Source organism: Moschus berezovskii, chromosome 25 (genome assembly GCF_049115385.1).
Source record: "Moschus berezovskii isolate FMDL1 chromosome 25, NW_MosBer_1.0, whole genome shotgun sequence".
NCBI classification, from domain to species: Eukaryota; Metazoa; Chordata; class Mammalia; order Artiodactyla; family Moschidae; genus Moschus; species Moschus berezovskii.
In genome coordinates, this window is record NC_142484.1 from 19,616,241 (window position 1) to 19,628,779 (window position 12,539).

A 12,539-nucleotide genomic window follows, 5' to 3' on the forward strand; every position below is an offset into this window, starting at 1 on the left:
CGTCCTCCCGCAGGCCCTTTCGTTGCTCTCTTCTGGGCGTGGCCTTGCCTCGCCCCGCCCTTCTCGGCAAGATGGCGGCGTCCGGCTGCAGCGCGCCTGGCCTCTGGGTCCGGGGCTCCGGGCAGTGTCTCGGGAGTCTCTTCACCGTCTTCTCAAAGCCACTTTGTTCCGCTGCTGCTGCCGCTGCTGCCTCTGGGCCCCTGGATGCTCAGCGATTAGCAGAGAAACTCCGGGCTCAGAAAAAGCAACAAAAGACGAAGGAGCCGGTGAGTCCAGAAGGACCACAACTCCCAAGAGGCAGTGCGCTCATTGGGGGTGAGGGAGGGAGGGAGGCGGGTCCTCTGACACCTGTCAGGTAGATGTCGAGGGCTTGTGGTGGGAGAACTGGGAGAAAGCGAACGGGACAGCGCGGCAGGGTGCGGGAGCTTCCTGTGGGCTGGGTCTTTGGCTCCTGCCGACCTCAGCCTTAAGCCCTACTTGGGTACCAGTGGGACAGACACGCACCCCTGCTCTCAAATTACTCGAGGAAGGAGCACGTCTAGTGCAGAGATACAGGCATTCCCTTCCCAAATTTTCACCCAGATTTAGTGAAAGACCTCCTCACCGGACATTGCCTGTCTCTCCTCCTCTCCCCTTAGGCGCCCACAAACCCTGTGCAGCGGAGAGTGCGAGAACTAGTGCGGTTCACAGAGCAGCTGCAGCGCATCCACCCCAACGTGCTGGCTAAGGCGCTGAGCCGGGGAATTGTCCATCAGGACAAGGACCTTGTGGTCATCAATAAGCCCTACGGTCTCCCTGTGCATGGTGAGGAGCAGGTGGCAGGGAACGGGGAGGGCGCTGCTGCTGTCTGTTACAAGGAAGGGCGACTCTGACCTTACTCCTGGGGCTTTCTGAAGCTTTGCTTTCAGAGTAATTAAACTTTTGTAAGGATGCTGACCTTTGTAAGGCACCAGAGGACACAGACATAAAGAAAACGGTCCCCATCTTCCAAGCATCTGGCAGCCAGCAGTATGGAATTTGCTGTGTGCCAGCTTGCCTGGAAAATCCCACAGACGGAGGAGCCTGGTAGGCTGCAGTTCATGGGGTCTCTAAGAGTCGGATACGACTGAGTGATTTCACTTTCACTTTTCACTTTCACACATTGGGAAGGAAATGGCAACCCACTCCAGTGTTCTCGCCTGGAGAATCCCAGGGACGCGGGAGCCTGGTGGGCTGCCGTCTATGGGGTCGCACAGAGTAGGACACGACTGAAGCGACTTAGCAGCAGCAACAGCAGCCTCCACCAGGGATTCTATAGAGGACCAAGGCTGTATAGTTCCTGTCTTCAAATTAGTTTCCATCAAAATTGGGAAAAAGGACATAACGTGTGGTGGTGTATAACTAGCAAAACCCCAGGGCACCTCGACCTTAATGGACACCCTGATGTTTTTTATTCTCAGAGATAGCTGGAGTGAGTCAGGAAAGATTGATAGAAAAAATGCATTTGTGGAAGGGATTTTGCTGGAGGGAAAGGCATGTTTTAGCTAGAAGTACAAATGCTTTAGGGGAAGATACAGAGATGGTTGTACATGAAAACAAGGAATTAAGTTAGACATTGCCTAGTGCTTTGTGTGTATTTTTCTCTTTTGATCCTTCCATTAAGTTTCTTGCCTTTTCATTCCCCAAGAAATAATTATTATCCTGATATTTACATTTTGTAGATAAGAAAACTAAAAGTTGAAAAGGGTAAGTAATCTGTTTAAGGTCAGTGGCTAGTTAGGAGGCTCCACAGAGTGGAACCCAGCAATGCCCATCCTTTCAACTCCACGGTAATGCTTCAGGAGGGCCTTACGGTCTTGCATTTCTCACTAGGGTTTACTTGGCAGATTCTCAAGCCTGTGTTTATATAGTGAAATATCAGACCTCCTCATTTTGGTTGCTAATTTTAGTTTGAGTACATAAGTAACTTTAAAAAATTGTTTATGTCTGAGGAGAAAGCCACGTAACCCTGGGATCTTGTTTCTTAAATTTTACTATGCATGTAAGTCACTTGGGCGTTTTGTTAAAATGCAGAGTTTGATTCATTATCTGGGTTGGGGGGCCTGAGATTCCTTTCTAGCAGGTTCCCCAGGCATACCGATATGTTGCTTGTCCCAGGACCACACTTCAGTTTTACTGCCCTCAACAGCATCTGCTGTTAATCCAGTAGTCTGCTTTTCCCAAGTAGGGGTCTTTGGTGGGATCTTTCCCTGGCCACTCAGATCTCTGGCTCTTTCCTTCTCAGGTGGCCCTGGGGTCCAGCTCTGCATCAGTGATATACTGCCCATCCTGGCAAAGATACTTCACGGCCACAAGGCAAAGCCGCTGCACCTGTGCCATCGGCTGGACAAGGAAACCACAGGTGTGATGGTGTTGGCTTGGGAAAAAGAAGTGGCACATCAAGTCCAAGAGCTGTTTAGAACCCGTCAGGTGACAAAGAAGTACTGGTACGAAACCTGTTGATAGCAGTCAAGGTGGTGTAGGCCTTCTTTCATTTCTTCAGCTCTTCTTGCGTCAGGAATCCCTGGTGACAGAAGGCACTGTCTTAGGATCTCTGGACATATAAAAATTATAGGAAATAGATTTAGTGCTTAGACTATTAGAGTCTGATAGTATCAGTTCAGTTCAGTTCAGTCGCTCAGTTGTGACCGACTCTTTGTGACCCCATGAATCACAGCATGCCAGGCCTCCCTGTCCATCACCAACTCCCGGAGTTCACTCAAACTCATGTCCATCGAGTCGGTGATGCCATCCAGCCATCTCATTCTCTGTCGTCCCCTTCTCCTCCCGCCCCCAATCCTTCCCAGCATCAGAGTCTTTTCCAGTGAGTCAACTCATCGCATGAGGTGGCCAAAGGGCTGTACATAAAAATTATTAAAAATTAATTATGCAAATAAAATGATTTGATTGTTGTGGTAAAATGTCAGACAACAAGGATAAAGGGAAAAAAAAAGTCCTGGAGAACTCACTCATTCTATTATTCTCGTTCCTTCTCTTGGGGTAGTTTGGTTTTTATTCCTGCGGAGCTTACTCATCCTGTTTACGTACATGTCTGATTCAGGTTCAATCCCTGAGTTGGGAAGATCCGCTGGAGGAGGGCATAACAACCCACTCCAGTATTCTTGTCTAGGAAATCCCATGGAGAGAGGAGCCTAGCGGGCTACAGTCCATAGAGTTGCAAAGAATCGGACACAATGGAGTGACTGAGCACGCTGATATGTACACTGTTTGTGTGTATGTGTGTGTGTGACATTGTACAGTGTACACTGTACTTTTCCGACTTAACTCTTCATCTGTAGGCTCTTTCCACATTGGTGCGTATAGATTTACCTCCGGTTTTATTTATTTGGCTGTGCTGGGTCTTAGTTGCGGTGTGCGGATCTTTGATCTTCACTGTGGCATGTGGAATCTTCAGTTGCAGCGTACGAACTCTGAATTGTGGCATGTGGGATCTAATTCCCTGACCAGGGATCGAACCCAGGCCCCCGCCATTGGACCACCAGGGAAGTCCCAAACTTAGTTTTTTTTTAATATATATAATTTATTTATTTTTTAATTGAAGGATAACTGCTTTGCAGAATTTTGTTGTTTTCTGTCAAACCTCAACATGAATCAGCCATAGGTATACATATATCCCCTCCCTCCTGAACCTCCCTCCCATCTCCCTCCCCATCCCACCCCTCTAGGTTGATACAGAGCCCCTGTTTGAGTTTCCTGAGACAGACAGCAAATTCCCGTTGGCTGTCTGTTTTACACATGGTAATGTAGGTTTCCATGGTACTCTCTCCATACATCTTACCCTCTCCTCCCCTCTCCCCATGTCCATAAATCTATTCTCTGTGTCTGTTTTTCCATTGCTGTCCTGCAAATAAATGCTTTGGTACCATCTTCTTAGATTCCGTATAAATGTGTTAGTGTGTGATATTCATCTTTCACTTTCTGACTTAGTCACTCTGTATAATAGGCTCTAGGTTCATCCACCTCATTAGAACTGACTCAAATGCATTCCTTTTTATAGCGTGGCAACCCACTCCAGTATTCTTGCCCGGAGAATCCCAGGGATGGAGGAGCCTGTTGGGCTGCCGTCTGTGGGGTCGCACAGAGTCGGACACGACTGACGCGGCTTAGCAGCAGCAGCAGCATTCCATTGTGTATATGTACCACAGCTTCTTTATCCATTCATCTGTTGATGGACATCTAGGTTGCTTCCATGTTCTGCTGCTGCTGCTAAGTCACTTCAGTCGTGTCCGACTCTATGTGACCCTATAGACGGCAGCCCACCAGGCTCCCCCATCCCTGGGATTCTCCAGACAAGAACACTGGAGTGGGCTGCTATTTCCTTCTCCAATACATGAAAGTGAAAAGTGAAAGTGAAGTCGCTCAGTCGTGTCCGACTCATAGCGACCCCATGTACTGCAGCCTACCAGGCTCCTCCGTCCATGGGATTTTCCAGGCAAGAGTACTGGAGTGGGGTGCCAATTGCCTTCTCTACTTCCATGTTCTAGCTGTTGTAAATAATGCTGCAATGAACAGTGGGATACATGTGTCTTTTTCTATTTTGCCAACCTTAGTTTTTTAATAGAAGAAAGGTACATGAGCAAAAACGAAACCACTCCTATCGCCCATCTACCCAGTTTCCTGTTCCTGAAGCAGTTACTGTTGCTAGTGTCTTGTGTAAACTTGTAGAGTTATGTAGGGTATGTATAAGCAGGTGATTGTATGGCAGTATATTTTGCATTGCTTTGCAACCTGCTTTTTTCACTTGGATAGTATATCTTGGAGGGCCTTTTGTGTTGTACAGTTAAAGCTGTCTCTTTTTCAATGGCTCTATTGTATGTATTCGTTGTGTGGATATATCATAACTTCCTTATTGATGTTTAGGTAGTTTTCCATTTTTCAAACCCTCTTGCAAAGAATTTGTGAATATATCCTTAGGACAAATGCCCAGAAATGGAATTGCTGGATTGAAGGGTGCACACTTTTTAAAATTTGGTTACTATCCAAGTTGCTCCCCAAAATGATGCTGCTGCTGCTGCTAAGTCACTTCAGTCGTGTCCGACTCTGTGCGACCCCATAGATGGCAGCCCACCAGGCTCCCCCGTCCCTGGGATTCTCCAGGCAAGTATATTGGAGTGGGTTGCCATTTCCTTCTCCAATGCATGAAAGTGAAAAGTGAAAGTGAAGTCGCTCAGTCGTGTCCGACTCTTTGCAACCCCATGGACTGCAGCCTGTGAGGCTCCTCTGTCCATGGGGTTTTCCAGGCAAGAGTACTGGAGTGGGGTGCCATTGCCTTCTCCGCCAAAATGATGATATCAGTTTTTATTCCCACTAGCAGTGATGAGTATCCACTTCCCATTATGCCTGACCCCATTTTTAAAAGGTTTGCCACTCTGATGGGTAAAAAATATATATATTTTATTTTCTGTTTCCCTGTTAACTAGGGATGTTGGCTAGTTTTGTATGTGTGTGTATGTGTGTCTATCGGCGGTTTGAGTTTTCCTTTCTGTGAACAGACTGTTTTCTTTTGCCTGTGTTCTATAAGGTTATTATTTTCTTTTTGATTCGTGAGCATTCTTTTCATATTTTGGATGTAAGTCCTTTTTGTATTATAGATTTTGAAGTTGCTTGGCTATCTTGGGAACCTTAAAAAAAATCTATATGCTTGAGACCCACCCACAGAGGTTCTGATTCATAAGTCTGGTGGGTGTGAGGTTTAGGTATCTGTGTCTTTAAAAAGCTCCACAAATGACTCTGATGAGGAATCAAGTTTTAAGAAACACCTCAATGAGAGATGACAGGTTATGGAGCAAGTTTAGCATGGTCGCAAAATGCTCAGAAAGATCTGCGTTCAGCTCTCACCTGTGTGGTTTACCAGTGTGAGACTTTCGGTAAATTATTGAACCTCTCTGACTAGATTTGGGATTCTTTGGGAGCAGGGATTTTTTTTTTTTTCCTTTCCTTTTTTTGGTTGGGGCATGCGGTGCACACAGCATGGTTTAGGGAATTTTCCCACCCAGGGTTTGAACCCACGCCCCTTCCAGTAGAAGCACGGAGTCCTAACCACTGGGTGGCCAGGGAAGTCTGACCAGTAGGGATTTTTGTCTTATTCATTCATATAAAACCATTGCCTACCTAAATCAGTGCCTGTTTACATTCAGTGAATATTTATTGGCTGGATGTTTTTGAGCAGGAGCGTTAGGTCATTAGGAAGGGCTATCTTGTGGTTATAAATTAGTGTAAGTATGGTAAAATGCATCTGATAGCAGTCTAAACTGCCACCAACCTGCAGCTGGGTGTCCAGGGTGTGAGGTGTTTTATCTGAGAGGGCTTCTGACTCCTGGGCCAGCGATTCTGTGTTAGGCTGATTGACCTGGAGGAGGTTTAAACGTGAGGACAAATCGGAGTCTTCTACCTGTCTGCAGTGTGATGGACCTCCAACAGGAGAGATTGGGAGTGAGTTCATGAACTGTGTTTGGGGTTCCTGTGACTTATGGAGCACATTTCCTCCCTGTTTTATCTACCTGGCCAATAGAGCAGGAGCAGTCCTATGAATTTTTCATTCAGTTCATTTTATTTATTTGTTTCCTATGCAACTTGAACTTACCATCTTTTACCCTTTAAAAAAGAAAGATATAAAAGATACAAAACTATATTGCTGCTGCTGCTGCTAAGTCACTTCAGTCGTGTCTGACTCTGTGTGACCCCACAGACGGAAGCCCACCAGGCTCCCCTGTCCCTGGGATTCTCCAGGCAAGAACACTGGCGTGGGCTGCCATTTCCTTCTCCGATGTGTGAAAGTGAAAAGTGAAAGTGAAGTCGCTCAGTCGTGTCCGACCCTTAATGACCCCACGGATTGCAGCCTACCAGGCTCCTCCATCCATGGGATTTTCTAGGCAATAGTATTGAAGTGGCTTGCCATTGCCTTCTCCGACAAAACTATATTATCCCCCTTTAAAATGAAACTGCCCATACTCACTTTTAAAGGCTGGATGAAAGACCATGTTACTAATATAATTTTTGTTTGTTTTCCTGTTTTTTCCCCCCAGTATTCTGCAATCAGCATATTTACTTTAGTAGCAGAAAAGATAGGTTTGTAAGAATAGTGACAGCTGTCAGGCTAAGTGCTATACCAAGAGATTATTTGGGACCCTCTGACCCTCAGAACTCACTGTAGTAGTGCAGAAAGTCCAGCATGAAACCTCTAAGTAGCCAAATAACCAAGGAGCACTGCCCTCATCTTTACGGCTCAGGCCAGGGTTTGTGTGTCCCCCCAGGGCCATCACCGTGCGCGTCCCGGTGCCTGAAGCGGGAGTCGTGGACATCCCCATCGTCGAGAAGGAGGCGCAGGGCCAGCAGCATCACCACAAGGTGGGTGGGTGAGCACCTCTGGAGGGATGGGTTTTCTGCTCGTCCTTTGAAGTCACGTCTTTATTTCTTTGGCTGCAGATGACACTGTCCCCGAGCTACCGCATGGATGACGGGAAGATGGTGAGGGTTCGGAGCAGCCGGAACGCGCACCTGGCGGTGACTCAGTACCAGGTGCTGAGCAGCAGCCTGTCCGCCGCCCTCTTGGAGCTCCAGCCTGTTACCGGTGAGGGCGCCGCTATTCTGCAGCAGATGGCAGAGCCCCATGGCTCCTCAGGGCTTCACCCAGGGCCTTGTGCTGGGCCCTGACCTTCCTCTGAGCCCCCAGTATTAGGGAGTGCTGAGGTTGTACCAGAGTGTGCTTCCGGTGCTGATCCAAGGCTGGGAGCTCCCATGGGGATAAGATTGTGAAAAACAGTAGCATAAGGATATGAACAGTTTGCTTACGTTTATTTAAAAATTTGCAGACAGGTTCCTCAAAAGGGTATCTGTCCACCGCTGTTCATGGCAGCGCTATACACAATAGGCAAAAGGTACACATAACCCACATGTCCATCAGCAGATGATTGGAAAGACACGGTGTTACTTCATGCAGTGAAATATTACCCAGCCTTAGAAAGGAAGGAGATTCTGACATGTGCTTCAGCTGGATCAAACCCTACAGACATTACGCTAAATTAAATAAGCCCAGCACAAAAGGGCACACACTGTGTGATTCCACTTCTGTGAGATACCTCGAGTTATCAGGTTCATAGAGGCAGATAGGAGAGTGGTGGTTACAGGGGCTGGAGGGAGGAGGGAGTGGGGAGTTATGGTTTATGGGGACAGGGTTTCAGTTTGGGGCGAAAGGGTTCTGTAGATGGACATGGTGATGGTTGCACAACAATGTGAATGTACTTAATGCCACTGAACTGAACGCTTAAAAAGGATTAAAACGGTAAACCTTGGGACTTCCCTGGTGGTCCGGTGGTTAGGACTTCGAGCTTCCACTGCAGGAGCACAGATTCCATGCCTGGTTGGGGGGAACTTGGGTCCTGCATGCCGTGCTGTGCAGCCTTTAAAAAAAGAGAGAATTCCTAATGAACTACTTTCAAATTCTGTTTTTAAAAATAGTTCAAATTTTATGTATATTTTGCCATAATATAAAAATAAATGTGCCAAGTAGTACTATTTACCGTTATACGATAAAGTTATTTTTTGAAAAAGCATGGCAGCGGTAGACCTCAAGTTGATCGTCGTGGTTATGTGTGGTGGAAAGGGAACTGTGACAGGGAAGGGTACTTAGAGGTTTAACGGTATTATTTCCTAATAGCTTATCATTTGTTATATTATCCCTTACACTTCATTGTAGTTGGGGTTTTGCCAATTTTACTGTGCTTTGATTTAATATAATTAGAAGCAGATGCCGCCAGTGGTATTGTTTCTATAGCTACTCATAAGTCTCCTCCCTTTCACTCTTTAAAGGAATAAAACATCAGCTTCGCGTTCACCTGTCTTTTGGCTTGGATTGCCCAATCCTTGGTGATCACAAGTACTCAGACTGGAACAGGCTGGCCCCCCAGGTAATATCTTTTTGACCCAAGATGCAACAGAATAAGGGAGAAAACTTATGCTTTCCCCTTGTTAAATCCTTAAAGTCAGTTGCAGCAAAGGCGTGCTGATTGTTTTCAGACACAGCACCCTGCCAGCTGGGCTTCCCTGGTGGCTCAGCAGTAAAGAGTCCACCTGCAATGCAGGAGACATGGGGGTCGCGGGTTCAATCTCTGGTTCGGAAAGATCCCCTGGAGTAGGGCATGGCAACCCACTCCAGTATTCTTCCCTGGAGAATCCCATGGACAGAGAAGCCTGGCAGGCTACAGTCCATGCGGTCACAAAGAGTCTCACACGACTAAGCAACTAAACAACAATAATCCTCCTGTTTTCTCTTTAGGTTAGGGAGAAATTTAAAAGCAGACAGGAGACTTTCTGAAGGCTCAAAGCAGCCTTTCATACTATTGCTAAAGAGCCTTGGTGGAAACTTGTTTCTCACTGTTATAGCTCATTCTCTAGGAAAGCCAGAGAACTGGCCAAAGAGAGCTTTCCCAGTGTTGTGGGTTTTCTGTCACATGGGTTCTGAACCCTTCCTAGAGACGGCCTCAAAGCAGGCTGTCCCTCACTGTGTCATCTGGGGCGGGGGGTCAGTGATGGGGCCCCGGAAGTGGAAGTCTTCTACCCCTGGCTGCTGGTCAGAGGAGCTGCTGGCCCGGCTCTCACGAGCTCTTTCCTTCGTGCAGAAACTGTCTGCCAGGATCCTGAAGAAGCTGGGGCTGCAGCAGTCCAAGGCCCGCCACCTCCCCCTGCACCTGCACGCCTGCCAGCTGACCCTGCCTGCCCTGCAGCCCCAGAAGGAAGAACTCACCTTGCTCTGCAAGCCTCCTCGCTACTTTCTCAACTCCCTGCGCCGTCTGGGCTTAAAGATGCCGAGCCGGGACCACAGTGCGGACGAGGAAGCTGCACAGCCAGGAGCCCAGTGAAGACGGTCAGGCAGTCTGCCCCGAATTCCTCACTTTGTTTAAGGGACTCTGCCGACTTCTCACCAGGGCCAGACTCCAGAAGAGCCAGGTGTGAAGAGTTGGAGAAACCACTGCTTCGGGTCTTTTACTGGAGGCTAGCATCTGTTTCCCACCACTCTGGTCACACTCTGGAAAACCCAGTGGGCAGCTTCCCTGCCTCCAAGTTGACAGGAGTCCAGGATCAGGAGAGCTAAAGCCTGGGATTGCTGATCAGACATGGTTTTTACCCAGCAATGAAGCACTTGGTCTATCAGGACGGCTCCTGTGGTTGGAGAGAACGTGATGGTTACCTAGCTCAGAGATGGATTCAGGAGCAGTTTCTGTCTTCATGGAGTCACAGGATCGCTCAGCAAAGCCTTTCTGCTTGATTTGTTCAGTCCCAGATTTTTTAAAATATTATTATTGGAGTTTGATTGCTTTACAGTGTTGTGTTGGTTTCTGCTGTACCACCAAGTGAATTGGCTATGTGAATACGTGTATCACCTCCGTCTTGAGCCTCCCACCCTCCCATCCCCCCTCAGGTCATCGCAGAGCACCGAGCTGAGCTCCCTGTGCTATACAACTGCCTCCCACTAGCTAACAACATTTTCCAGATGGTAATGTACGTAAGTCAATGCTACTTCCCAGTTTGCCCCATCCTCTCCTTCCCACCCCATTTCTACAAGTCCATTCTCTACATCTTCATCTCCATTCCTGCTGGGCAAATAGGTTCAGCTGTGCCATTTTTCTCAATTCCATCTATATGCGTTAATACACGATATTTGCTTATCTCTCTGATTTCATTCTGTATGACAGTTTCTAGGTCCATCCACATCATTACAAATAACCCAGTTTCTTTCATTTTTATGTGTAATATTCCATTGTATATATGTACACATCTTTATCCATTCATCTGTTGATGGATCAGTCACAGATCCTGTAGACAGTGGTCACAGACAACAAGGATTCTTGCCTGGCTCAGCCCAGGAGCCTTGCCGTGCAAGTGATCGTGGACCCTGTGAAGGGGTGTTCAGTGAGCAAGCAAAGCAGGTGTAAACGACAGGCTGGTAACAAAAGCAAGTGGAGCAGGCAGGGTGTTAGGCCGTGGTGGGAGCCATGATGGGAGCACCCATATACCTAAAGAGGGCAGCAGTTAGCTCCAGAACTCCGGGGGAACAGATTTCATAACTTTTTTCAGAGTGAGGAAACCCAGCCGTTCATGTTAAATCTGCCAGCATCTCTCTAGCTAAGTCAGGATTTAGTTAGCTTGGATAGGCTGTTGCTTCTGTTAAGTCACTTCAGTCGTGTCCGACTCTGTGCGACCCCATAGACGGCAGCCCACCAGGCTCCCCCGTCCCTGGGATTCTCCAGGCAAGAACACTGGAGTGGGTTGCCATTTCCTTCTCCAATGCATGAAAATGAAAAGTGAAAGGGAAGTCGCTCAGTCGTGTCCGACTCTTAGCAGTCCCATTGACTGCAGCCTACCAGGCTCCTCTGTCCATGGACTTTTCCAGGCAAGAGTACTAGAGTGGGGTGCCATTGCCTTCTCCGTTGGATAGGCTAGCAGATCATATTTGCAGGTTGGGTTTCATCTGCAGGCTGTCTGTTTGCAATCTATGTTTAAAGACTGGTGTAGATGCTTGGGAAAGGGCCATCTTGAGAGTTCTTCATCAGGGGTTGATGTTTTAGCGTCATGTAGCATCTGTCCTTTCTCGACTAGGGGATGGCTTTGGTTAGTCTGTAAACACTGTAGTTAGTGTTGTGAAGGAGCTGCCATTTCTCGAATCTTCATTGTTTCAGAAGCAAGCCTGTTCTTGGGTCTCAGGAGGCTGAGCCGAGCTGCACTTGAAGGAAAATGATTTTAACCGCTCCACTTAGTGGTCCGGCTGGCTCCTGTCTGATTTTTTGCGACAGTACAATCTTGCAAACAGACACGCCTCATGTCACCTTCGCTGAACTGAGAAAACTCGGAATAACAGCAGAGTTGGGGAGGGGCCCCATTAGTTGCTCTCTCTGTGTTGAAAAGAACTTTCTAAACCCACTTTCCTGTTTGCATAATACCTGTTTCCCTGCACCATGGACTCAACTTCAGAAGCACAGATGAGGTCACTGTGTGTGCTCTGCAGCGAGAGAAGCCCCCGTAACGAGAAGCCCTCACATCACAACCAGAGAGGGGCCCTCACTCGCCGCAACTAGAGAAAACCCTTGCACAGCAACCAAAACACAGTGCATCTAAAAATAAGTTAATTTAAAAAAATTTTTTAACGATAGTGTTTCTAAAAAAATATTCAAGGTGCCAGGTTTTGGGGTAGCATCTTCTCAACCCCATCACCAAACAGCTACAAAGTCATGGGTTCCCATTACCTTCTCAGGCTTGATAATCCTCTAGAACAGCTCTCAAAACTCAGCTATACTTGCTATTGCGGTTTTTATTACGGCAATAAAAGAGGAGGCTCATGGGGTGGAGGTCTGTGAGGGAAGCTACCCTGGCCTCTCCCTGGGGATTCAGGACTACCTCCCTGTAGGTACACAGACGTATATTGCCAACCACAAAGGTCACATAAGATTCAACGCCTGGAGTCTATTGGAGTTTCATCATGTCAGCAAGATTGTTTAGATCACTGG

The 12,539-nt window shown here is 47.5% G+C and overlaps 1 protein-coding gene across 1 annotated transcript; it reads left to right on the forward strand.

Annotated features, from left to right (window-relative positions):
* The first annotated feature begins 60 nt into the window (after positions 1–60).
* On the forward strand, positions 61–10,352 carry RPUSD4 (RNA pseudouridine synthase D4). The gene is made up of 7 exons (XM_055415913.2): positions 61–266; positions 639–804; positions 2,264–2,465; positions 7,293–7,386; positions 7,465–7,609; positions 8,848–8,945; positions 9,657–10,352. The coding sequence occupies exons 1-7, from the start codon at positions 72–74 to the stop codon at positions 9,894–9,896; spliced, it is 1,140 nt and encodes a 379-aa protein (XP_055271888.2). The 5' UTR covers positions 61–71; the 3' UTR covers positions 9,897–10,352.
* Positions 10,353–12,539: the final 2,187 nt, after the last annotated feature.

Bases quoted from the DNA above. Each gene is read 5' to 3' on its own strand.
- RPUSD4 (XM_055415913.2), top strand. From the start codon at position 72: ATGGCGGCGTCCGGCTGCAGCGCGCCTGGCCTCTGGGTCCGGGGCTCC. The intron at 267-638 runs GTGAGTCCAGAA...CTCTCCCCTTAG, and splicing joins AACAAAAGACGAAGGAGCCG to GCGCCCACAAACCCTGTGCA. The intron at 805-2,263 runs GTGAGGAGCAGG...TTTCCTTCTCAG, and splicing joins CTACGGTCTCCCTGTGCATG to GTGGCCCTGGGGTCCAGCTC.